Source organism: Cherax quadricarinatus, chromosome 37 (assembly GCF_038502225.1).
Source record: "Cherax quadricarinatus isolate ZL_2023a chromosome 37, ASM3850222v1, whole genome shotgun sequence".
Taxonomy (NCBI): domain Eukaryota; kingdom Metazoa; phylum Arthropoda; class Malacostraca; order Decapoda; family Parastacidae; genus Cherax; species Cherax quadricarinatus.
The window spans coordinates 12,040,488-12,067,364 of record NC_091328.1 but is presented as its reverse complement, the minus strand read 5'-3'; the positions used below and the strand labels follow the sequence as shown (position 1 = coordinate 12,067,364).

Genomic DNA, 26,877 nt, shown 5'->3' with positions numbered 1-26,877 from the left:
AATAATAATAATAATAATAATAATAATAATAATAATAATAATAATAATAATAATAATAATAATCTTTATTTCTACAAGTACATGTACAAGGTATACAGGTCTAATTGACGTCAGTGACATACTACTATATAGAAAGCCCCTTGTTATGCAGAGCATTTCGGGCAAATTAGGTCAATTTTGTCCCAGGATGCTACTCACACCAGTTGACTAATACCCAGGTATCTACTGATGGGTGAACAGGGACAGCAGGTGTCTTAAGGAAACACGTCCTAATGATTCCAACCGGGGATCGACCCCCGGACCTCAGCGTGTGAGCCGAATGTAAGTTTATTCAGATATACACAAATACAGTTACACAGATTATCATACATAGCAGCATATGTGTAGAGAACCTAGTAGTATAACCCAAAAAAACAGTCGGACAAAGTGACTTATTTCCATTGGGATGCACTAGCAATCGAGCTACTGGAGCTGTAGCTGGAGCCTTTTGTCATCTGACCGAGGCCTTCCGCTGGCTTACTCCTCCACCCCTTTAAAAATTATGTTTTTTCTTTCTTTCTTTGTTGAGTTTATCAGGGCCACTGACAGCATAAGCCGTAAAAATTATGGTTATTATTATAACTGAATATATCATTGCTTAGTTAATCTTAAGTTAATTTTAAGCCTGCCCATAATGCTCTGCATACAAGAGGCTTTGGCATGTTGCACTTTAACTAATGTATTTCTTTGTACTTCTCTGTATCATGTTCAAATAAATAAATAAATAAATAACTATTACTTTCATTATTAAAGCGTAAGCTTCGGTGGCCCTGAAGACCCCCAACACCAACTATGGTCCCGTGATGTGACAAGAACTTGTAAAGGACGTTGACTACCACAAGCAGTGACCACCAGTAATCACTTATTACAGTGAACCAGCATAATTAGTCACACCATATCACAACTCTGCAGTCACCGGGAGGAGAGGAACTTCTAAGTTAACTTCACGTATCCTTATGAAGACCCTGAAGTGTGGCCCTGATATTGAACTTTGAAACCCAATGGGAATAAATCAATTTTTTGGGGTTATCATAGGTAATTTACACCTGTTATCATGTATGATAATTTGTGTGACTATTTATATGCACTTGTACCTAAATAAACTTAATTGTGACCTCGACACCCCTCAGGGAAGGGTCCTTGATGTTGGTGAGGGGCTCTTGATTTAGGGAATTGGATCTGTGCTCCAGTTCCCCAAATTAAGCCTGAATGCCTTCCACATTCCCCCCCCAGACGCTGTATAATCCTACGGGTTTAGCGCTTCCCCTTGATTATAATAATAATGTGACCTCGACACTGATCCTTAAAGGACCCCAATGGAAATAAGTCTTTTTTTGGGTTATCCCAGGTTCTCTACACATATGTTGCTATGTATAATAATCTATATAACTGTACTGCTGTGACACTGTGTTCTTGTATAGTAACAGTTTTGCTGAAAGTTTGGCAAGATGTGCCAAGTAGAAAAGATGAAGGTTTGTCAAAATAAATATATATTCATATAAATTTATTTTGTTGAATCTTGATTATAGCTAATATGCAGATCTTCGGTACAGTTTGGTACTGTTATTGCTTTAACTTCACTAAACCATCTAAATTTGACCTCATCTAATGGTTTCTACGCAAAATATACCCGAAACACCTATATCGTGCCTTTGTACCTAGATAGTCAATGTTGAATTCAGGACTATGGCATATGTGCTCATAATCAAGTTAGATAAGGCCAGGTATTGTTATTTCCTCCTCTGTGTCAGCTTCAGTCACTGTTTCACTACCATCATGACACAGTACTCAAATTAACCAATAAATATACAGTGTAGTTGCAATGACCACATTGTTTAACAATGTTAGGTTATCCTAGGTTAACTTTGCACTCTTTGCACTCGTCAAGTCACTTGTTCTATCTAGGCTGGAATATTGCTGCACACTAACAGCACCTTTCAAGGCAGGTGAAATTGCTGACCTAGAAAATGTACAGAGAACCTTCACGGCGCGCATAACAGAGATAAAACACCTCAATTACTGGGACCGCTTGAGGTTCCTGAACCTGTATTCCCTGGAACACAGGCGGGAGAGATACATGATTATATACACCTGGAAAATCCTAGAGGGACTAGTACCGAACTTGCACACGAAAATCACTCACTACGAAAGCAAAAGACTTGGCAGACGATGCAACATCCCCCCAATGAAAAGCAGGGGTGTCACTAGCACATTAAGAGACCATACAATAAGTGTCAGGGGCCCGAGACTGTTCAACTGCCTCCCAGCATACATAAGGGGGATTACCAACAGACCCCTGGCAGTCTTCAAGCTGGCACTGGACAAGCACCTAAAGTCGGTTCCTGACTAGCCGGGCTGTGGCTTGTACGTTGGTTTACGTGCAGCCAACAGCAACAGCCTGGTTGATCAGGCTCTGATCCACCAGGAGGCCTGGTCACAGACCGGGCCGCGGGGGCATTGACCTCCAGAACTCTCTCCAGGTAAACTCCAGGTATACTGTTGTAGGTGTACAGTTCCCCTCAAGGGGAAATGTAGTGAAGCTGGTGAGGGGCTCATGATCTATGGAATTGGTTCTGTGCTCCAGTTCCTTGAATGAACCTGAAGTGCCTTTCAGTCCTCAGGCACCGTTTGATGTCCATGAATTTAGCACTTCCTCGTGGTTTTAAGGGCATCTGTGTGCCCTGAAAACCATTGTAAAAAGAATTTTGTATGTTAGGTGAAACTACCCAAAGCCTCAATAAAAACTTATTAAATTATGCATAGTCAGGGTAACATAGATAAGGCTTTCATGATTTGAATGTGCAACCTTTCTTCCGTCCCATCCTCATTTTACACTGTTCATTTCCTTATATATTACTCAATGTAAATTCTTTCAAGACTCTCTATATGCAGAAAATAATTTACTTTTATTTTAGGTGATGCTAGTTTAGGTTAGGTACATAAACAAATAAAATATTGTTCAACTACAAATTACCAATGAAAAACAGGCTACATATGTCAGGATGTGGGGTGTCTTGATGAGTATGTATGTTGATGCAAAGATAGAGTGCATTTGCATGCCAGACATGATGAATGGTTGCTCTCCACCAGCCTACTGCCTAGTATGATTCAGATAGATTCACTTGTGACTTATCAAGACTTTCCTGTGATATGTAATTAAGGAGTTAAAGTGTATATGCAGTAGAAAAAAGCATTGTAATACTGTTTACAGTACTGAAATAGAAATAATATCATATTTATAATATAAATAGATTAATTATTTTAATTAATTAATCCTGACCATGTTATTTTGCACCCATATTTAGGATGAACATTACAATTTTATTGTAAATAATTTGAAGTTTCTTTTCAGAAGTTTTGTAAGAGCTGTTTACCATGATGCAGATGAGTGTTGTGCATGGTGTACAAACTTAAGAACAAAGAAGCACTGGAGTAAACTTCTGGCCCATGTTAGTCAGGTACTCCTCACACCTAACCATTCCCATGCATTTACATCTTTAATTTGTAATTAAAACTTCCCAAAACACTTGCTTAAATTATGCTATTTGGTAGCATGCTTCACTCAGTTACACACTGCATGATCCATGTGGTTTAGTGCATGTTTCTAATTTAATAATAATAAAGTGAATTTAAACTCATTGAACTTAAGTTCATTGCTGCAGGTTGTCTCGAGTATTTTCTGCAAATTATTTATATCCTGTTTATTTATACCAATCTTCTACTTGTGCTACATAAGAGTGAGAAGTAACATGCAAAATCACAACACAATTGTGAATAATTCGTGGAAAGGCTGGGATTCAAACCCATGGCAATCTAGTCTTAAAACCTAGCAGGCTAGTGCTTTATCAGCTGTATCATACTGGCCTAATAAGAGCTAGATCTTGCCATGTTGGCGTGAGATTACTCTGTAAAAATCACAATTTTGGTCAAATTGGGACTTACACTAACTTTTCTAGTTAGATGAATCTTATTAGGCAAGCATAGTACAGTGGTTAGTGCACTGGTCTGCCAGTTTTATGACTAGCTTGCCATGAGTTTGAACCCCACCTATTCTGTGAGTAGTTAGAAATAAGAAAGTTTTCATCCTGCCTATAGATTTTTCCCCAGCTTTGCTTATTTTTAATGCAGTATATTGTTTATCCTAGAAAATGGATTTACCCTCATTTTCTGTGGTACAAATCTGATTACCTCCTATTTCTCAGGCAGTGTATATATGACTTCTACAAGCTTAGCATTTCCCAAGAAACACAATTAATTATTCAATCATTTTATTCTTTATTTAGATACATATTCCAGTAAATTGGCACTGACAAACATTAACCACCCTGGGAGTTACAGATTACACCCATCAATGAGGCTACCTTGAAATGCTTTTGATTCAAAGAATTGGAGCTACCCTACTTTGCATCAAATCTGATTACCTCCCATCCTCCAGGCACTGTATTGAGCCCTATGGGTTTAGCAGTTACCTATAATTATAACAGGTCTGTTATTGCATTTTAACCCATTATTAAAACTTTTCAACCAGACAACGGTGGCACTGGTTAGCACATTGCTAACAGCCAAGTATGTATCCCTAACACTGGATTGGTTTCTCTAAATTGAACGAATGCATGCAGCTTATACAATAGTCTGTTACTGGTATTTTTTATATTTGAGTTTTAAATAGAACATTCTAAGATATCTTGTCATTTATGTAATTGTTCCAAAGTTCCTTGTAGCTTTGAATAAATTAGATGTTTTTCTGTCATTAGCAATAAAATCAGCCATTTGTCTGTAGGATCCACTGAACTTATGCATGTAGCTTATACAATAGGCATTTTTTATGAGTTTAAAAAAGAATATTGTAAGATATTTTGACATTTATGTAATTGTTCCAAAGATCCTGGCAGCCTCGAATAAATTAGATGTGCTCCATCATTAGCAATAAAATTAGCTATTTTTCTGTAGGATTCACTAAGTAACTAAATAATAGTCACAATAGCATGGCTGGAACAATATACAAATAACATGCACTATCAGGAGAGGGAAAGTAAAGACAATGTTTTGGTAAAACTGAAGCATCGTCATTAATTTTCCTTTCCTAAGTGTGGGTTATTTGTGCACTAAGTAACTAATTCTTAGAGGATACTAGGAAGTTGATTTAGAAGACATGAAAGTATCTTTTGAAGAAAAGACTTGCATTGCAGAATAAACTTTTACTGAGACAACATTTCAAGACCTGCTAAAGCTCTACACAACAATATGTTATCATAACAAAAGCTTGTTCTGCAATGTGCATCTTTTCATTATTGTCAGCAGTGTGCCATATGGATCCAAAGTATCTTTTCTTGATAGAACTAATAATTATTCTTTAATACAAAATTTTATTTAGATATGCTGTGCTACAATGCTTGGAATGTGGTACTCAAGCAGATATACAGTGGACCCTCGCCTAACGATATTAATCCGTTCCTGAGAGCTCAATGTTAGGCGAAATTATCATTAGGCGAATTAATTTTCCCCATAAGAAATAATGGAAATCAAATTAATCCGTTCCTGACACCCCAAAGTATGAAAAAAAAAATTTTTTACCACATAAAATATTAATTTTAATACACACAAACTGAAGAAGACATGCACAGTTACATGATACTTACCTTTTTTGAAGATCTGGTGATGATTAATGGGATGAGAGGAGGGGAGAGTGTGGATGGTCTTAGTGTTTAGAAGGGAAATCCCCTTCCATTAGGACTTGAGGTAGCAAGTCCTTTTCCAGGGTTACTTCCCTTCTTTTAATGCCACTAGGACCAGCTTGAGAGTCACTGGACTTCTGTTGCACAACATATCTGTCCATAGAGGCCTGTACCTCTCGTTCCTTTATGACTTTCCTAAAGTGTTTCACAACATTGTCAGTGTAATAGTCACCAGCACGGCTTGCAATAGCTGTGTCAGGGTGATTTTCATCAAAAAAGGTTTGCACTTTAAGCCACATTGCACACATTTCCTTAATCTTTGAAGTAGGCAACTTCTTCAATTTCTCTCTCCCCTCCTCCGAAGCAGTTTCCTCAGGTGTGGCCTCTTGCTGTTGAAGATGATCTAGCAGCTCATCAGTGGTTAGTTCTTCATTGTCCTCCTCCACCAACTCTTCCACATCCTCCCCGCTAACCTCCAACCCCAAAGGCTTCCCCAATGCCACAATGGATTCCTCAACTGGCATACGCTTCTCAGGGTTAGCCTCAAATCCTTCAAAATCCCTTTTGTCTACACATTCTGGCCACAGTTTCTTCCAAGCAGAGTTCAAGGTCCTCTTAGTCACTCCCTTCCAAGCCTTACCTATAAGGTTTACACAATTGAAGGTTTCAATCCTTCAGCTTCTATGTACTCCTTGAATTCATGCACATATTTTTCAGCTGCTTTGTGGTCCGAACTGGCAGCCTCACCATGCCTTATTACACTATGTATGACACTACGATTCTTAAATCTCTCAAACCAACCTTTGCTGGCCTTAAATTCACTCACATCACCACTAGTTGCATGCATTTTTCTAATTAAATCCTCATGCAACTTCCTAGCCTTTTCACATATGATCGCTTGAGAGATGCTATCTCCTGCTATCTGTTTTTCATTTATCCACACCAATAACAGTTTCTCAACATCTTCGAGTACTTGCGATCTCTTGTTTCGAAAACAAAGTTGCACCTTTGGCAAGAACAGCTTCCTTGATTGCCGTTTTCTTGGCCACAATAGTAGCAATGGTTGATTGGGGTTTACTATACAACCTGGCCAGCTCGGAGACACGCACTCCACTTTCATACTTGGCAATGATCTCTTTCTTCATATCCATAGTAATTCTCACCCTTATTCCTGTAGGGTTGGCACTAGAAGCTTTCTTGGGGCCCATGGTCACTTACTTTGCGGGTGAAATCACTAAAAATGCTGTGATAATACGAAATGTTCCGATTGTATGCTTGGATGTGACCGCGGAGGCTGGCTTGTAAACACTGCCACCCACGGAACAAGTGAGGCTGGCTCAGGCCGTATGTGGACATGTCTCGGACGAATCGCGTTGAGCGAGTTTTTTAGCGCTAGGCGAGGCAAAATTTTTGCGTTAAAATGTATCGCTAGGCGGATTTAACGTTATGCGATGCCATCATTAGGCGAGGGTCCACTGTACGTACTCAGTAGCACTCTGCACTAAAAAATACAGTATTTTTCCCAGTTGATACGCTATGTATGAGGTATTTTGTGAATTAAACTTTACCCCATTTCAAGAATTTGATTGGAAGCCTTGTATATTTGTTGTTCTGTCATTGTCAGTACTCAAGATTATTTTGTATACTGTACTTTATTGTACAATACTGTATTTTGAAAATTTGTATTTTAGATTAAGGTCTTTATAAGTGCAGCCTCTCCTCACTTAGCAATGTACTCATTTACTGACAACTTGGACTTATGACGGGCTCTCTGACCAGTATGCATACCTAAATAATGTATATTAAAGCAAAGTAACATTTATGAGCAAAGTAACATTTATGAAGGGATTCAGGGAACCCGGCAGGCCGGACTTGAGTCCTGGAGATGGGAAGTACAGTGCCTGCACTCTGAAGGAGGGGTGTTAATGTTGCAGTTTAAAAACTGTAGTGTAAAGCATCCTTCTGGCAAGACAGTGATGGAGTGAATGATGGTGAAAGTTTTTCTTTTTTGGGCCACCCTGCCTTGGTGGGAATCGGCCAGTGTGTTAATAAAAAAAAAATAATAATAAACCTTATGTGAAGGCTTACTCAGCCCTGTAACAACTTCAGACAGTATTACTCAGGCTGGCTCCTCCTCAGGAAAATTAATGAATAGAAAAAGAAATAATAATTCACAAAGATAAACACTAATTATTAAATCAAACATAAAACAACAAAACATGAAAGGTATATCCTATTTGAAAGAAAAATGAAAAATGAAATGAATAAAATAACATTTGAACTCAACACTAATATCTACAATGGTGTCTGGTGTTGGTGACACTGTTGTTGAAACCGTAGCCGTTGCTGATGATAAGGGGGGGGGGGGGTCGCAGGTGTTGGTGACCATCCACTGGCTAGTTCTTCACAGTATACCAGTGAGTATTCTATCCCAAAGACAGGAAAGCAGGTTCTTTACCGCTGCAATGCTGTGGAGTTACGTCCTGCAATTTCATACAGGTGCACAGGTAGTTCAATACAAAATGGAGAAGTCTCTGGACATTAGTCCTTCTCCTGTTCTACTCGTTGATTGCCAGGTGACCCTCTCTGACATCCAAGCTGGAAAGATAGACAGGTTACCCACTGCTTAAATAATCACTCTTCATGGTAGTGTACAATATTCAAAAGACGTGGTGATTATTACAACAGTCAACCTAGAGCAAGACTGAAAGGACTAAGTTTATTATTGGTCAAAAGTGAAGCTTTCAACCAATAAATCCACTAGAATACAAGGCAGGCATGTACTTACAGTAGAGTTGGGAGCTGTGAGTCTAGTGATTTACTGTTTATCCAGAGCCCCACACGTCACCTTTCGCGGGGGGGGAGAAGAGGGAGGGGACGGGATAGCGGGAGCTAGACTGACCCTACCTTAACAAGTAGCCGGCAGACAAACTATCAATTTCAGGGAGGGGGAGAAAAGGCGGGAAAAACGGGAGCTAGACTGACGCTACCTTAACAAGTAGCCGGCAGACAAACTATCAATTTCAGGGAGGGGGAGAAAAGGCGGGAAAAACGGGAGATTGACTTACCCTACCTTAACTAGAAGCCGGCAGTGAAACTACTGATACTATATATATTCCCTCTACACCTATCTATTGAACTTTTCCCTCACACTCCCCCATGCCAAGACTTATAGTCAAGGAGTATAAGAAGAATAGGCGAGGAAAAAGTTCTAACATGTGGAAGTCGTGTAAGGCAACAAATCTTCTACTGACTGTCACGACTTAACCAGTCAGAGAAATAATTGGATGAACCATTGATATACACAATATGGAACTTAAAAGCCTGGAGTGCCAATGTCCACCTCAAGAGGCGACTGTTGGTTCCCTTAAAAGTTTCTAGGTATATCAAAGGTTTGTGGTCCGTTTCTAAAATGAATTCTTTTCCCAACAAATAAAATTTAAGTTTGGAGTTACCGCACACAAGGGCTAAACATTTCATTTCTATTGTGGAGTATCTTGTTTCTGCGGGAAGGAGTTTCCGGCTTAGGAAGCATACAGGGAAGGGAGTACCATCATGGTATTGTAGTAACACCGCACCTAAGCCAGTATTGGAGGCATCAGTTCTCAAACAAAATGTTTTATTAATATCTGGAATCTTAAGTATAGGGTCTTTCGAAAAGATACTTTTAATCTCATTAAACTTTTCCCAAGCTACGTCGGAAAGTTCAAGAGGTTCCTTCACAGACTTTTTAAGGAAGTCCGATAAGATGCCTGTAAGATCAGCAAGATTCGGGATAAACCGTGCATAAAAATTTACAGAACCAAGAAAGCTACGCATGAGTTTCTTGGTTTTGGGGAATTTAAATTCTAATAAAGCTTTGATCTTACTGGGGAGAGGCTGCAGAGAGTTATTAGAAAGTATCAGTCCAAGATATCTACTCTTGTTATACCCAAGGAAGCATTTCTTCGGCTTGGCAGTGAGGCCATGTGAGCGTAACCTACGCAAAACTGATGTTAATGTTTGGATATGTTCGCCCCACGTAGATGTCATTACGTAAATGTTATCAAAATAAACTGAAACATTTGGCATATTACCCAAGACCTTTCTCATCAGTCTCACGTAGGTAGTACAGGCAGTTACCAAACCGAAGGGCATAGTTCTATACTGCATCAGTCCTTGGTGTGTAGGAAAAGCGGTGTACTGCTTAGAAGAAGGATCTAACATTACTTGATGATATGCCTGCGCAATATCAATCTCTGAAAAGAAGGAAGCGTCATAAAATTTGTGTAGATCGCTATCTATTAAGGGCATAGGCTCAGCATCCCACCGAGTTATAGCATTAAAGCCTCTGAAGTCAATAGCAAGTCTATATGAATTATCCTCCTTCTTAACCATGACTACTGGTGAACAATATGAAGATACTGAAGGTTCAATGATCTTTAGTTTTAATAATTTGTCTACCTCTCGGTCAAATGCATCCCTAAGGTGAACTGGAACTGGGTATAATTTCCGTTTGATAGGATTGTCCGTCACTAAGTCAATCTTATGGACTACCGTGGAGGTAACACTTGGAATATCAGTAAAGACGTCTGAAAAGTTACTCATACATTGAAGTAGTTCATGTCTCTTATGGTCATCCAAAGATTCATTAATATTAATGTTGGTTGCATCCGAGTGGTCAAGAGTGACCAAGTCATGTAGTTCTTCATCATAGTCTAAGTTAGAGGTGTCAATTACGCACACTTTACATTCTTCAGTTGTCTTATCAAGTTCGTGTGGAAAAACTAAGTCAAAGTTGTTAAGGCAGTTAACCGAATTTCTTCGGTAATATTTCTTAAGGATGTTGATATGATAAAGCTTAGGTTTCCCCTTGACTTCTATGAGGTAGTCAACTTTCCCACAAATTTTTAATACTTTATATGGACCTTTCCATGCTACTAATAATTTATTTGACTCGATAGGCAAAAGTACAAGAACTTCATCCCCTACGTTAAAACTTCTCCTCTGACTTTTGGAGTCAAAATAGGTTTTGTACTGGTCCATTGACAAGCTTAGGTTTTTCGAAACTATGTCAGAGGTCTCCTCAAGTTTGGATCTAAGGTCAAGGAGAAACTGGTAAGAAGACTGAACCTCAGCATTTACCTCCTCATTAGTCCATAAGTCATGAAGGATGGACAGTGGACCTCTGGCCTGTCTACCATAGAGAAGTTCAAAAGGTGAAAACCCCAAAGAGTCACTGGGAACTTCCCTCATGGAAAACAAAGCACAGGGTAGGTAACGATGCCACTCCTTAGGTTTAAGGGAGCAAAGTTTCCTTAAAATGGACTTGAGAATCGAATGCTGGCACTCAATCCTCCCATTACAGCTGGGATGATAGGGTGTGGTGAAGAGAGGCTTCACTCCCAGAAGTTGGTATAGATGTTGCATTAAGTCAGATGTGAATTGTGTCCCACGGTCAGACAAAATTTCTCTAGGGATGCCCACTCTGGAGAAGATGGACAAAAGGGCTTCAGCCACCTCTGTAGTAGTTATGGTCTTTAAGGGTATGGCTTCAGGGAAACTCGAAGGATAATCAACCAATGTTAATATATATCTATGTCCCCCAGATGAAAGTGGAGATAAAGGACCAACAATGTCAATAGCTACTCTTTCAAACGGTACCGTAAAGATAGGCATTTTGACCATAGGTACTCGCCTGGTACCTCGGGAGGATGACAGTTGGCAAACTTTACACGATCTACAATAGTTAGTGACATCTGAGGACATTTTAGGCCAAAAATAGGTTTCCCTAATTTTATTTAAAGTTTTACGATGCGAGAAATGTCCGGCCACTGGCAGGTCATGAGCCATTTTAAGAACAGTCTCTCTGCAATGACTTGGAACAACTAAGATGGAATAGTCTGTCTCATCTGAATTTAATTTGAATACTGACTTGTACAAGATACCTTTTATATATTCAAATTTATATGAAAAGTTTTTCCTTTGGATAACTTGATTTTGTTTAGCGGCATTATGGCAATTCTGAAGAGAAGGGCAATTACGTTGTAACTTGACAAAGGAGTCCTTCGATATGTCTAAAGGCTTAAAGTCAGGGAAAATCAAAGGATGGACAGTAGGAGAAACCTGGGCTTTGGTCTGAGCCCTAGTCAAGACATTTATGGTATCGGAGGTGATATCTTCACTTTCATCTAACAAGTGAACTTGTGATCCTACTTCCTTGCTTTCTAGAGTAGCATCACTGGTTTTTAATCCCACATGAATCTCGCGAGACATTGTCTCATCTGAACTTTCGAGTGGCTTCTCTGACTCTACAGGAAGAGGATCTGAAACACTTATGTCCATCTTTGGTGCTGACAGGTCAAGCTCAGAAGGAAGAATGGCACCTTTTACATTACCTATTAGTATGGAGCATGAAGTGATGGGAGCTAGTACGGCTTCAGACCAACCTGTGAACCATTTAGACCTAATGTAACAACGGATGGTAGGAAAAGTGTCTGTACGGCCCAAGTAGTCTGAAAGTATAGCAGAGGAATGAGTTTCTTTAAGATTAGGGAACAGCTTATCAGAAATGACTATACATGTGCATCCAGTGTCTCGTAAAATGGTAGATACATTAAGTCCATTAACTGTTCCTGAACAGAAGGGTGCTTGGTCATTACAGTCTTTAAAACATCTTCCAACTTTTTGGACTTTCTTAGAAGGACAATCTGGACGTTTATGTCCCTTAACACCACACAAATGACAAACAGGAATAAAAGAAGTCATTTTACTTTCCACTAGAGGCTTTGATTTCTTAAGGTCTGATGAACCCTTGCCCTTAGGGTTCGATCCCTTTAGGTTTTTATAGGAATTGTGAGCCTCAGCATACAGGTCAGCAGCCTCAGCAACTTCCTCAGCTTTAAACAGGTTACGTTCTCTAATGAATGTTCGTATCTGGTGAGGAAGAGCTGTCAGGAACTGGTCAGCAACCATGAAGTCTCGAAGAGATTCATAACTGTGATCAATTCCTGAACTCTCTATCCAAAAGTCGAACAAACGAAAGAGTGTTACCTGTAACAGTTGAAAGTTCTGGCCAGGCTGTAAGGTGGCATACCTGAAATTTTTCCTGTAAGAATTAGTGGTTTTTTGATATGCTTTAACCCTTTGAGGGTTTTGGTCGTACTAGTACGTTTTACGCGTAGGGGTTTTTGACGTACTAGTACTCATAAATTCTAGCGGCCTCAAATCTAGTGGGAGAAAGCTGGTAGGCCTTCATGTGAAAGAATGGGTCTATGTGGTCAGTGTGCACAGTCTAAAAAAAATCCTGCAGCACACAGTGCATAATGAGAAAAAAAAAACTTTGACCATTTTTTTTTAATAAATCAGCGACTTTGCAGTGTATTTTCGTATGGTATTTATTGTTGTATTCTAGTTTTCTTGGTCTCATTTTATAGAATGGAAGACATATTACAGAAATTGAGATGATTTTGACTGGTTTTACAATGAAAGGTGCCTTGAAATTGAGCTCAAAGTAGCAGAAATGTTCGATTTTTACCAAACTTCAAAAGTAAACAAATCGTGCCAAGCGTGCAATACACGTCAACTGGTGAGTCTAATATTCTTTTACAAGTGCACCAATAATATTTATACCATTTTTTACACTAATGCAGTAGTCTGCATAACAGTAAATCTTATATTTTTTGTGAGAATAAAAATTCAAAGTGGAAAGCAAAAGGATATAAGAGGGCCCTTGAGACGTGACTAATGACTAGAGGAAATGTCATTTTAGTGCCAGGAATGTCTTTCTTGTTTATTCTGGACCCTATTCGGAAATTGGCATCTTTTGAAATTTGTGTGAAATTGGCAAAATTGCTAAATTCTGACCACTGTACTGGATAGTTGAATTTATAAATGGGTGGTTTCTTGCACCCATTCGATAGAAAAAATGGAGTTCTAGCGAAATATTCATGTTTTTTGTCGACTAGTACAGTGAAATTGGCCGAAAATGGGGCTCAAAGTGGGCAAAATCGCCGATGCGTAAATATCGCCGAGCCCGCTAACTTTGCGAGAGCATAATTCCGTAAGTTTTCTATCAAATTTCAAACTTTTGGTGTCTTTATGATCGGGAAAAGATTCTCTATCTTTTCATAAGAGAAAATAATTTTTTTTTTTTTTTTAAATTTGGCCGACCCTGAGAACGAGTTTCGGAGAGGGCCTGTCGACCCTCAAAGGGTTAAGGATTGCCTTCTTTAGTAGGTTATAATTACATATGATATCCTGCAAAAAAGTTGCATAGATATTCAAAGCAGTACCAGAAAATAACATTCCTAACCTGGTAGCCCAGGTGTCAGCAGGCCATTCACAGAGGGTAGCGGTATTTTCAAACCTGATAATGTATGAAGTTATGTCTTCCCCCTCTGTGAATGGAGGTAAATTAGGTGTTGGAATATGTGCCCTAGCTGCATGATGTTCAATTACTCCTTCCTCTAATTGTTGTTGTGTAAAAGTTAACTTTTTATTCTCTAATTCAAGGCGAGATTTTTCGAGCTCGCGATCCTTTTCTCTCTCTATTAACTCGTGTTCTCTATCCTTTGCTCTTTCCTCAAGTTCTCTTAATTTAACTTGTTCTTCACGTACTCTAGCTCTTTCCTCACGATCAAGTCTATCACGCTCTTTTTGGTCTTCTCGCTCTCTTTCTGTCTTTCTCGGATTTCTCTCTCAATTCTCTCTTTCTCCTTTTTCTCTTCTCTTTCGATTCTCTCTCTCTCCTCATTCTCTTCTCTTTCTATTCTCTCTCTCTTCTTTTCTTCTTCTCTTTCCCTTTCTAACTGTCTTTCTTCTCTCTCAATTCTCTCTCTTTCAAGTCTTTCCTGAATCTTAGCACTAATGAAAGATTCTAAATTTTTCCCTGTTATTCCTAACTTACTTCCAGCATTCATCCAAAACTGGTATTCATCCATGCTTGCAAGAATAACTTAAACTATCAGGGGAAATGAAATGGGTATTAAAGAAAACGGAGGGTTCAATTCCTGCTCCGCTCAAACTGTAAATAAACCAGAGGGCTCGATCCCTGCTTCAATTAAACAATATGTATTAACGAAAACGAAGGGTTCTATGCCGGCTCTGAGCAAACAGTAAGTAGAATGGGGTCCCTTGACCATCCAATCTTCTCACCAACAAATCAAGAGTGTCCTATGACAGTTCCCTTGATACAATAAAGAGCTCAATGAAACAAGTTGTCACTGGAAAATCTCGGGTCCCTAGAGTCTAATCCTCCAAAGTGTTTCAAGCTACATATAAATGGTGGCAGAATTAAATATTATATCCTGCCGGACTTGACTTACAATAAATTGAGACTATAACAATCACCAAATCTTTCAAATACCTGTACTGTAGTCCTACCATAGAGAATGATTACTCATGGCTGGTGGTAACCGTCTGTGGTATGCAGCGTTGAAGGTCCAATGGTAGATTCGAGATGGAGTTGAATCTTGATTCAGTAGAGTTGTATCCTGGCAAGGTCGCCACTTGTGAAGGCTTACTCAGCCCTGTAACAACTTCAGACAGTATTACTCAGGCTGGCTCCTCCTCAGGAAAATTAATGAATAGAAAAAGAAATAATAATTCACAAAGATAAACACTATTTATTAAATCAAACATAAAACATCAAAACATGAAAGGTATATCCTATTTGAAAGAAAAATGAAAAATGAAATGAATAAAATAACATTTGAACTCAACACTAATATCTACAATGGTGTCTGGTGTTGGTGACACTGTTGTTGAAACCGTAGCCGTTGCTGATGATAAGGGGGGGGGAGGTCGCAGGTGTTGGTGACCATCCACTGGCTAGTTCTTCACAGTATACCAGTGAGTATTCTATCCCGAAGACAGGAAAGCAGGTTCTTTACCGCTGCAATGCTGTGGAGTTACGTCCTGCAATTTCATACAGGTGCACAGGTAGTTCAATACAAAATGGAGAAGTCTCTGGACATTAGTCCTTCTCTTGTTCTACTCGTTGATTGCCAGGTGACCCTCTCTGACATCCAAGCTGGAAAGATAGACAGGTTACCCACTGCTTAAATAATCACTCTTCATGGTAGTGTACAATATTCAAAAGACGTGGTGATTATTACAACAGTCAACCTAGAGCAAGACTGAAAGGACTAAGTTTATTATTGGTCAAAAGTGAAGCTTTCAACCTATAAATCCACTAGAATACAAGGCAGGCATGTACTTACAGTAGAGTTGGGAGCTGTGAGTCTAGTGATTTACTGTTTAACCAGAGCCCCACACGTCACCTTTCGGGGGGGGGGAGAAGAGGGAGGGGACGGGATAGCGGGAGCTAGACTGACCCTACCTTAACAAGTAGCCGGCAGACAAACTATCAATTTCAGGGAGGGGGAGAAAAGGCGGGAAAAACGGGAGCTAGACTGACCCTACCTTAACAAGTAGCCGGCAGTGAAACTATCAATTTCAGGGAGGGGGAGAAAAGGCGGGAAAAACGGGAGCTAGACTGACCCTACCTTAACAAGTAGCCGGCAGACAAACTATCAATTTCAGGGAGGGGGAGAAAAGGCGGGAAAAACGGGAGATTGACTTACCCTACCTTAACTAGAAGCCGGCAGTGAAACTACGGATACTATATATATTCCCTCTACACCTATCTATTGAACTTTTCCCTCACAGCTTATTTCCTCTATTTTGTTTATTACAATATACAGTACACTACTGTACAGTATAAACATTTAAAATATACCAGAAATGTTATAAATGGTGCAAAGGTGACATTAAAACAATATCCAAGATTGTTGACACACCTACTACCATTATAGTATGCTTCTCACTTAGCAACGAATTTGTTTACCGACGTGGTCTTGGGAATGGAACTCTGTCATTAAGTAAGGAGAGGCTGTAGTATCTAGTTTTTAGGTGCTTTTATTTTTCCTGATCCTCTTCAAGGGGGGGCTCCTTGGCATGGTGAAGAGGCTCTTGGTCTGAGGAATTAGACCTGTCGGTCTCCTTCCTCAGACTGAACCTAATTACCCCCCAATCCCCCCTTCCCTATCCCATCCTCCCCATCCTCCTCCTCCTCCCCACCCCTCCCTTTTGCACTTCCTTTTTGGCCTTTGGGATTTTTTCCCAAAGGCACGCTAGTTCCTAGGTAGGGGAAAGGGTACCGGGGTCCATCCCATTCCGTTGAGGTTCTTGGCGGTGGCGTAGTTTGCCGTGGAATCTGGATCGCCTGGGGATGTCCCGATCCCTCTCCGGTATCCCGGAGGGTGGCTTTGGGTGTCTTTCGGGCGACGGGTGTATCTCTGGAAGCCACCTTTTGGATTCCGGGGGTGGTGGCCGAAGGAGGTATGCTTTGTGGCGGATATCCGGCCGCCCTCTCTTTTGTCCACTGAGGTAGCTTGGCAGATGTGAGGTTGCTATCCCGGATTGCTGGTTTACTGGCATGATGGGTAGGGTATGGCACAGGTTCCATGCTGCATCTGCGCTACTTGTGGTGCTGAGGTCCTCTTGGGCGTGGAGGGAGATTTCTGGCCCTTTCATTCCTCCTAGGAACTATCCCTCCCCGGTCCCCCCCTTTTTTTATTCTTTTTTTTTTTATTTTTATTTTCTTTTTTTTTTTCTTAAAAACAAAAAGAAAGAAGTAACCTAACCATGGAGTACCCGATCCATGACCCTGCTACCCCCGGGCCCCTTATTGTTACCGCACCCCGTTCTGACCTCGCCTCGTCTTTTGGCCACTCTTCGGACATTCCTAAGGCCCCTGTACCTCTTGCTGGTGCTGTTTCATCACCCGCTTCAGGTGCCGAGGTTTCGACTGTCTCCTTCGATTTGTCTGACCTCCGCTCTCCTTTGACTATGCTTCCGGCTTCTCCCTCTACGGTGCGGTAATTTTCGAATCGCTAGCCCGTCCCACATCGGACCGACTCTGGTCCCACTTCTAAATGTCAACGACAATCTCCTGATGTTACTTCGTTACCTTCCCATTCTACTCGGAAAAGACCGACACGTCATGCACTCCCTCTCCACACCCAGTTTCGGACCACACAATGGACTAAATTCTTTACATTTACATTTAAACCAACTTCTTCTACTGCCTATCTTTCCAACCATAGTATTGGCAAAGCACTCCTATGCTATGTTGGTAGAGATATTTACTTTCATGCTCTTAAGAATGGTACACACATCATCACAGTCCAGAATTCTACCCAAGCTCATGATCTTTCTCTTCTTTCACATATAGATACTATTCCTATCACTATCGAAAAACATCATTCCCTCAATTCTTGTAGTGGTACTGTTATTCTGCCCCATACCATAGTCCAACAGAATTTCCAGACATGTGGCACTGACATTCTCGAACAGCTGGAACTCCAAGATCTCCCAATTCTCAAGGTAGACTCTTATGTTCTTCCTGCCCACGGGCAAAGACGATACCCTTGCAATGTGGCTCTTTTAACTTTTGACAGCCGTGAGCTCCCATCCTCTGTTTATGTAGCAGGACATCGGTTACAAGTTCGGAAGGTGATCCCTACACCGCAACAGTGTAGGAATTGCTGGCAATTTGGCCACCCAGCAAAATATTGCAGATCTATAGCCGAATGCCCAGTCTGTGGTGCCAGTGACCATTCTAATAAGTCTTGCAGTCGAACTCCCTCTTGCCTTAATTGTCATGAGGCTCACCCTTCGTTCTCTTGCCGTTGCCAGGTCTACCTAAATGAGTGGGAAATTCGTTGCCTCCAAGAGGCAGAAGGTGTCCCTTATGCTATGGCGGTTTCTCATCTCCGCCTCCAAGGGAGACTGCCCCGTGTTTCTTATTCTCGTGTTTCAAAGCGTCCCCCCACTTCTGGGGTCACATCTTCTGCAGCCTCCTCTGTGGTTGCCAGTCCCATAGCCACTCCTGTATCTAATTCTTTTGCTGTCCTGGGCTCAGACGTCCCTACTTCAACTCCTCAGTCTGTCCTCACTTCTTTGTGTTCTCCCTCACAAACCCCGGTATCGACAAGACCTCGTACGACACCTCCTCCCAATCGTCCCTCTACTTCTCAGTGGTCCAAAAATTCTCCTTTAACCCCTCCTTCCCTTCATCCACCTCCACATTTTACCTTCCCGGTCTCTGTACTTGGGTCTTCCCCTTTCACTGGCTCTGTTACAAGTATGGAGGTTCATCCTCCTCCTCGTACTGTGCCTTCCTCCCCTGTCCCCTCCCAAGTTTCTTCCTCTTCTGCCACCTCCCAGGTTTCTGCCTCTTCTGTCCCCTCCCACATTTCTCCAATTCCCTCCACCCTTTCGCCCCCCCTACCTTGGTACAGTCCATTACAGCTCCGATCTTTACTCAAACTCCTCCTCCTTCCATCTCCAATATTGTCTCCCATACGATGTCTCTGAACTCCGAAACACTTGAGGCAATCTCTGAATATATTGCAGAGACCAAACCATCAATGGACACTGATCCACCCTCTGTTCCTTCTCTTTCCTCTTCTCCATCTGTGCAACTCCTTTCTTCACAACGCACCGTTCCTTCGCTACTTGAACGTTTTCCTTTGCCACCGCATGTGGACTTTTCTAGCCCCTCTAGTCCGTAGGTTCCCTTACCTGCAGATTTCAGGTATCTTTATCATTGCCAATCATGGCCTATTTACAGTGGAATATTCGCGGCCTCAGGGGTAATTGTGGTGAGCTTCAGATGTTGCTCTCCCAGTTTTTCCCTGTTGGTGTTTGCTTACAGGAACCAAAATTACACTCTGCCATTATCTATCCCATCTCAGGCTATAATTTATTGTATTCTTCAGATCCTTTTCCTGATGGGACCTTTAATGAAAGTGCCCTTCTTCTATGCACTGATATTCCGTACCATCAGCTATTTGTTCGTACTTCACTGCATTACACAGCAGCCCGTATCCACTTGCATAGGTGGTATACACTCTGTTCTTTGTATCTCTTTGTATGCCATTCTTGCAGCACTTATCTGTATTGCATCTATGCCGGTGTCATCATTTGTGGTTGTCTCAGACTCCCTTAGTGCTTTACAGGCTATACAGAAATTTGATACACCTCACCCCTTAGTCCTCCGTATCCAACTTTGGCTATGCCGCATCTCTACCAAGCATAAAGATATTGTTTTTTGTTGGGTCCCTGGTCATGTTGACGTACAGGGCAATGAACAGGCAGACACTACTGCCCGGTCAGCAGTACATGACCTACCAGTTTCATATAGAGGTGTTCCATTTATGGACTATTTTGCTGCAAATAGCTACCCACCTTCACACCCGTTGGCAACAACGTTGGTCTACTCTACTTGGTAACAAACTTCAATCTATTAAACCGAGTATAGGTTACTGGCCGTCTTCTTGTCACCAGTGCTGAGGTTGGGAGACTACTCTCTCCCATCTTCGCATTGGCCATACTCGTCTTACTCATGGATATCTCATGGAGAGGCGCCCTGCTCCTCTCTGTGAGAATTGTCAGGTTTCATTATCGGTCAGCCACATTCTGTTAGACTGCCCACTTTATCAACGAGCACACAGAATTTACCTCCAACGTCGTCTTCACTCCGCTGCCCTCTCTTTACCTTCCCTTCTCACTGATGGACCCACCTTTCATCCGGACTCTCTCATTGACTTTTTGACAACAACTGACTTACTTCACAAACTCTGATGATACCTTCAGCCCTTTCTACCTCAACCTCTTGCTACCCTCTACCCCTGCACTATCCCCTGCCCCGCTGTTTTCTGTAACCTACTGATCACCCCTCCCCTCTTCTGCCGCCCAATACCCTCACTTCCTTCCCTACACTGCAGCGCTGTATAGCTCTTGTGGCTTAGCGCTTCTTTTTTATTATAATAATAATATTTTTCCTGAGGGCAGATTTTTTGGGGATGAGAGATCATGGTTTTCATCAGTGCCTTGGGCTCCAGTGGCCAGGGCTTCACACACCATTGATACTTGCTGATGCTGCCTTCATGTGCTTGCCACCCACAAAAACGGATGTACTCTCTCGTCAGGAACCTCAGCCCGCCCCTGGAGCTATGACCCACTTGTGAGCAACAGTCTTTTTTGGTGAATGGATGTAAGAGGGAAGATTCATTACTGGCCCTACCAAATCACTCTGCTAGTTATGTGCTGCTCCAATTGAAGGCTGTAAAGAAAAGACATACTTTGCAGAACAAGCATTTATTGGGACAACTTTTCAAACTGTTAAGATCTTAATCAAGGTTCAGTGCTGGCCCCTAAAAAGTGTCAAAAATAGAAAAATTATACAAAGTAAATATAATAAAAATAAGAAAATGTCACTTTCTTCAGACATTTTAAAGTTGTGCTCCTCAAAATATTTTAGAGTATTCTACAGTATTTGTAGGAACGAAAAAAGAAGACAGGAAGACATTTCTATTCAAGATTAATTTTAATTACTGTATCTTGATATACAGGCCTAGCTAGAGGGCAAGGGTTATTGGGGAAGTGGAGATACCCTACCTAATCACACACTAATCAGACTTTTCAGTTACCTCAATGGGCTCCAACTCATTATACTGTGGAGGTATAAATCTACTTCATTTTGGATTTTTTTCTTTATAGATACACTGGTACTTAATATTTAGTACAGTATGTCACATTTTCTCCTATCATTCTACAGTTTCATTGACTAACATGCATAACCTGTGTTGTCTATGAATTAATTGTCAGAGGCCGGTGAAATATAGTGTGAGCTTGCTGCTGTTGCTTCTATCGCCTGCTGTTGTAACTGCTATCACCTGCTTTTGTACTGTCGCTAAACTCAAGTGTGCTGACCACTTGTTTTTCTGCAATATGCCTGTTATTTGTTTAAGCATATCCACAGGCTTGCATAAGCATGCCTCTTGTTCTGTCACTGATCACACTCTTGGCACCACATAAAACATTAGGAACTGATAAAACACTGCAATAACAGTCAGAGTTAATTAATGAAGATCATTCAGTTCATTTGCTAACAACTCTTTAATCTCGCAACACAGGACTACTTTGGCCTCAGCACCCTTCAAGGGAATTTGTCTTAATGCCAATGAAGAACTCTTGATTCATGAAGTCTAGCTACTCTTCCCTTCCTCACATCAATTCTGATTGCCTTCCATTTTCCAGGCACTGTATAATCCTCATGAGTTTATCACTTCTCCATCAATGGAATACTAATGATAATAAGATGCACAAATGCATAGTGGGAGGAGCACGTTTCGTGTCTTCCCCCAGGTCACCAATAACGAGGCCTCTATTGGTCAGAGATCAGACCATGATTAGCAGATAGAGGATTGAACCTCCACCACTCCTTGTGCTAAATGACCCACTAGAGATTAGCACTTCATGAAATACCATACAATACTGATAATGAGACATGCACACAATGTTGTTGCCAAGAGTGAGAATGCAACATTCAGAGAGTTGCTACAAGTTGCTGGCTGACCCCTCGTAATTTTTATGCATAATGTATTTTGATATATAATGCTTTGGAGTTAATTATTCTATCTATAAAAAAAAAGAGGATAAGTAATTATAGAATATTTCCAGGTTTGTGCAGCAAGATGGAGAATATCCAGCTAAAGAACTTTATAAAGAGTTGCTGTATGATAGTAAGGGAGAAGGAAGGATTTATAACCTATGAGATAAAAACTAAAGATGTTCACAGAGATGAAGACCATAAGATACAAGTGATGACCATTGGACCTGAGAATGAGGAGCCCATCAAGTCAGTTCTCCTGCTGGGGCAGACAGGTGCTGGGAAGACTTGTGTCATCAATGCCATGATCAATTTTCTTTTTGGTGTAGACTTTGATGATAATTTTAGGTTTCAGTTGAAAGATCAAGTTTACAGAGATAACCTCCTTCAGGTAGAGAGTCAGACAGAATATATTACTGCCTATATTGTTTACCATCAAGCAGGAATGGCTCAAGAGTGTAATTATATGTTGATCGATACACCTGGCTTTGGCAACACGAGAGAAAATGAAGAGAAAGTTCTGATGGAGAGAGTGGCCCATTTCCTGAAAAATGACTATGGTATAAATGATCTTAACTGTATTGCTCTAGTAACTAAGGCAAATGAAAACAGGATATCAGTAAACCTGTTAAATATACTAGAAGATTTTACCTCTGTTTTTGAGAGCAATATTGGTGATATAACACAACTTCTGGCAACATTTGCTTCAGATGATACCTCAGTAATTGAAGATATAATGAATCATGCCAAAGTACAGTTTGTCAATTTGTACCAACTTGACAACTATCCTCTGTATGCCTCACATTGTGATAATGCCTCTCAAAGAGATAGACATGTGTATCTTCAGTGTAGATGGGATCGGATGCAAGCTGAGTATTCCAGATTTTTTAACGAGTTGCAGATTTCTACTCCAGTAAGCCTAAAAAATATGAGAGATCTTAGGCAGGAGGAAAAACTCCTTGAAGAAACAAAAACTACACTGATGCTTGTTGTGAAACACACTGCCGACCTTATCACCACAATTAATTTTCAGAAAAAGGCATTGAATAAAGTTGCAGAGGATACAAATGAAATCACATGTACAAATATTGAAGTTAATCGGATAGTAGAAAAATCTTCTTTAATTGAGGGATTTCATGCTCATAATTGTGAGATATGTTTGAAAACCTGCATAAATTTTTGTGAGGACTCGTCCAATCGTACTGCTGCATTGGCCGGAACTGGTACTGGTGTTGGTACTGCAGCATTTACAGGTGTTGGCAGTGCAGTAGGTGCTGGAGCATTGATGGGAGCAGAGGTGGGTGTTTTTGGCGGCCCAGTAGGTGTTGCAATTGGTGGAGGAATTGGAACTGTCATTGGGTTAACTGCTGGGCTTACTGTTGGACTTATGAAAAGAAAAACGAGTACAAGATGTCCCATTGGTTTTAGTGGAATCTGCAGTAACAGTGGGTGCTCTCATGATATGGCACTCCATAAGATTGAGAAAGAAAAATATGTAATTTGTGAATTACCCAAGGAAAAATTTGACCATCGTGAAAAACTTAAATATGATGACCTAATGGACCAAATGAAGGAGCTGGAAACAAAGATTGAGATGAATACAAAAAAATTACACGACCTTGAGAAGGAGCTAACCACCCAAGTCATAGCTTTAGTGAAACACACACACAAAATTAATGAACTTGGTATGAGACAAGAAGCCTTGTGCCCTAAGTCTCTCATAGATGAAATTATCCTTGATGAGAGAAAGAATTCTCAGTATGTTGAACTATTACAGATGTTGAAGAGGGCAGTGATGTTGATGTTGGACCCCCAAGGGCATGACTAGTAATTCTGAAGGTGCTGAAGCTGAGAATGTAGATTAAAAGTAAATATATCATGGCTGAAAAAATCACAATTAACCCACAAATTGGACATAAAAAATGTGTGGAAGTTTATATCCATCCTGAATCATTATTAATTCTTCAAGGGGAGGAGTCCTAATCCAAGGAATTTGAGTTACCATCCCCCTTCCTTGGATCAAACTTAATTACCTCCAATTTTCCAAATGCTGAATGACTCCTAAGGGCTCACTGTTTCCCATTATTTTAATAATGAATCATCAGGCAAGAGGGGGATTATTTCCTAGTGAAAATGAACCTTAGACAAGGATGCATAATGTCAATATGATTAAAATATTTATAGTTTGGGTTGTAAAGAAATAAATGCTAAGGTTTTGGGAAGAGATGTAGGATTAAAAGATAATACAAAGTGGGAGTTGTCACAGTTGTTCTTTGCAAATGAAATGGTTCTTTTATAATTCCAGAGAAGGGTTGCAAAGGTTGGTGGATGAATTTGGGAGAGTATATCAAAGGACATTAAAAGTGAACAAAGGAAAGAGCAAGGTAATTAGAGTAACAAAAAATCTAGGCAATGAAAGATTGGATATCAAATTGGAGAAGTGAGTACGTATGGAAGAAGTAAATGTATTCAGATATTTGGGAGAGGATTTGTTGGCAGATGGGTCTATAAAAGACAGGGTGAATCATAGACTAGATAAGGAGGGTGGAACGAAATAAAGTAGGTGGAGTGTTGATACATCTGTGGAGAACTTTATCAATGGAGGAAGGGGAATGTACCAGAGTATAGTAGTAACAACACTGTTACTTAGGGGGGGAGGCATAGGCTTTGAATGTTGCAGAAAGGAAGAAACAGAAGGCAGAGATGTAATGTTTGAGGCCAATATATGATGTGACTATGATGCAGAGAATTGTGATGTTACCAAAAGTATAAATCAAAGGGTTGGGGAGGGGTTGCCTCTCAAGGGATGTTCCTTGATGCCAGTGAGGGGATCTTGATCTAAAGCAATAGACCTGTGTTCCCCTTCCTTCGGTTGAACCTGAATGCCTCCCATTATTCCAGATGCTGAATGACCTCGATAGGTTTAGTGGTCCCCCATGAAGGTAATAATGATAATGAGGAGGGGTTGTTGATGTGGTTTGGGCATTTAGGGAGGATGGAGCAGAATAGACGACTAAGAGTGTGTATAAATCAGGGGGTAAAGGAGTTTTTGAGTGCTAGGTACTTGAGCATCCAGCAGACTTGTGTGAGCATGTCACATCAGAGGAGAGGAGACAAGTGGTTTTTATGGCTTGATGTGCTGTTGGAGTATGGGTAAGGTAACATTCGTGAAAAAATTCAGGAAAACAAATCAGCCAAATGTAAGTCCTGGAGGTGGAAAGTACAGTGCCTGCACACTGAGGGAGGAGTGGGGATGTCACAGTTTGAAGGACCATTTAAACTGTGATGTCTTCACACTTCTGGCAAAACAGCTACCTGTGTATTTAAAAAGTCATTATCTAGTCTCAACCCTTCAAGATGGGGAAGGGGTGCCATGTTCCTGGTAAAGTTCTCTTGGTTCAAGGCATTGGTGGTACCCTCTTATTTCTTTAATCCAGCCTAATTACTGTACGACTCCCATTTCTTAGGTGCTGTAATATTTTTGTGTGTTTAGCACTTCTCTATGATTATGCTAACAGTGACATTTTATGTGAAAATATTCCAGGACAGACTGAAATGTCTCTCCAATTTGATGGTTAGCTGTATATTGCAGCTGGAAATGTTGATGTCTGCATGTGATGGAGGTAGAGTGATGTCTGAGTGTGATGAAGCTGGAAGGTTAATATCGGTGTGTGATGAAAGCTGTTATACTGTACTGTACTATTGGTAGCATCTTGGAAACACATTATTGTAAGAGACAAGCTAGGTATTAGTTTGATCAAAAATGCTGTATGACCTTATTGATTTAGTGCTTCCCTGTTAATAACATATAATTTCATTTTTAAATTTTTAAACAGGCTACAGCATGGCATAAAATAACCATTATAATTTTTATTGTTGTTTTACTCTTTCAAAATTTATAATTATAATTAGCATTCTTTTAATTTCATTTTTTACAATCTCATCTGTTCTTTATTTTTGTCTCCATCCTGTCTTTCTTTACATAAACTTTGTCAGACTTGCAAGATCCCCTCAGATTTCATTTGATTCTCATAACAAGGTTTCTTGTTTCTGGCCTTCTAAACAAAATTCTCAGTGGCCCTCTCCTGTAAGGGGTGTGCGACTTGAATTCTCAGTGGCATGTTTCTTCAAGGGATGTGTGACTAAAATTCCCAAGTGCCCTGCTCCTACAAGTGTGCCTCATCAGCCTTGAGGCTGTTGAGGTGCGCTTGATCTGTGAAAATGGCCACACGCAAACCAACATATGAACCACAGCCCAGCTGGTCAGGTACTGACTGGCAAGAAATCCTGTTAATAAGACACAATATGTGGTTAATGGCATATCGAGAAGACATTTTGTCAACCAGGGATTTTAATAACTTTTGAGAATTGATAAAGCCCCTTGTGGATGAAATGTCTCAATAAAATGCCATAAACCAAGTATTGTGTCTTATTAACATACCTGTCAGTATATAATACCACTCATATAGCACTTTCTTGTGAATACTCCCCTCATTGGAGGTTCCCTTGTATATGAGGAAAAGCAGGGGCCTGAGGACACTTCCCTGTGAAATGCCAATGTCCAGAGGTCTTGTTGAAGAGGTTGTGTCCTTAATTAATAGAGACATATTGCTGTCAGTAAGGTAAGACGATATATGCAAGTACATGACCTCTGATACTGTAATGATCAAGTTTGTGATATAAAATGCTGTGGTCTACTGTATCAAAAGCTTTTCTTAGGGT

At 40.5% G+C, this 26,877-nt stretch overlaps 1 protein-coding gene across 7 annotated transcripts; it reads left to right on the top strand.

Annotated features, from left to right (window-relative positions):
* Positions 1–806: 806 nt before the first annotated feature.
* Positions 807–26,026, top strand: LOC128702591 (uncharacterized). 7 transcript variants are annotated; one of them, XM_070091895.1, is made up of 4 exons: positions 807–1,074; positions 3,395–3,497; positions 20,556–20,727; positions 22,227–26,026. In XM_070091895.1, exon 4 carries the CDS (start codon positions 22,241–22,243, stop codon positions 23,981–23,983), a length of 1,743 nt encoding a protein of 580 aa, XP_069947996.1. In that variant the 5' UTR covers positions 807–1,074; positions 3,395–3,497; positions 20,556–20,727; positions 22,227–22,240; the 3' UTR covers positions 23,984–26,026. The 7 variants fall into 7 exon arrangements, with proteins under 7 accessions (XP_069947996.1, XP_069947994.1, XP_053652878.1 ...); XM_070091893.1 differs by having other exon boundaries at positions 3,392–3,497; XM_053796903.2 differs by having other exon boundaries at positions 3,381–3,497.
* Positions 26,027–26,877: the final 851 nt, after the last annotated feature.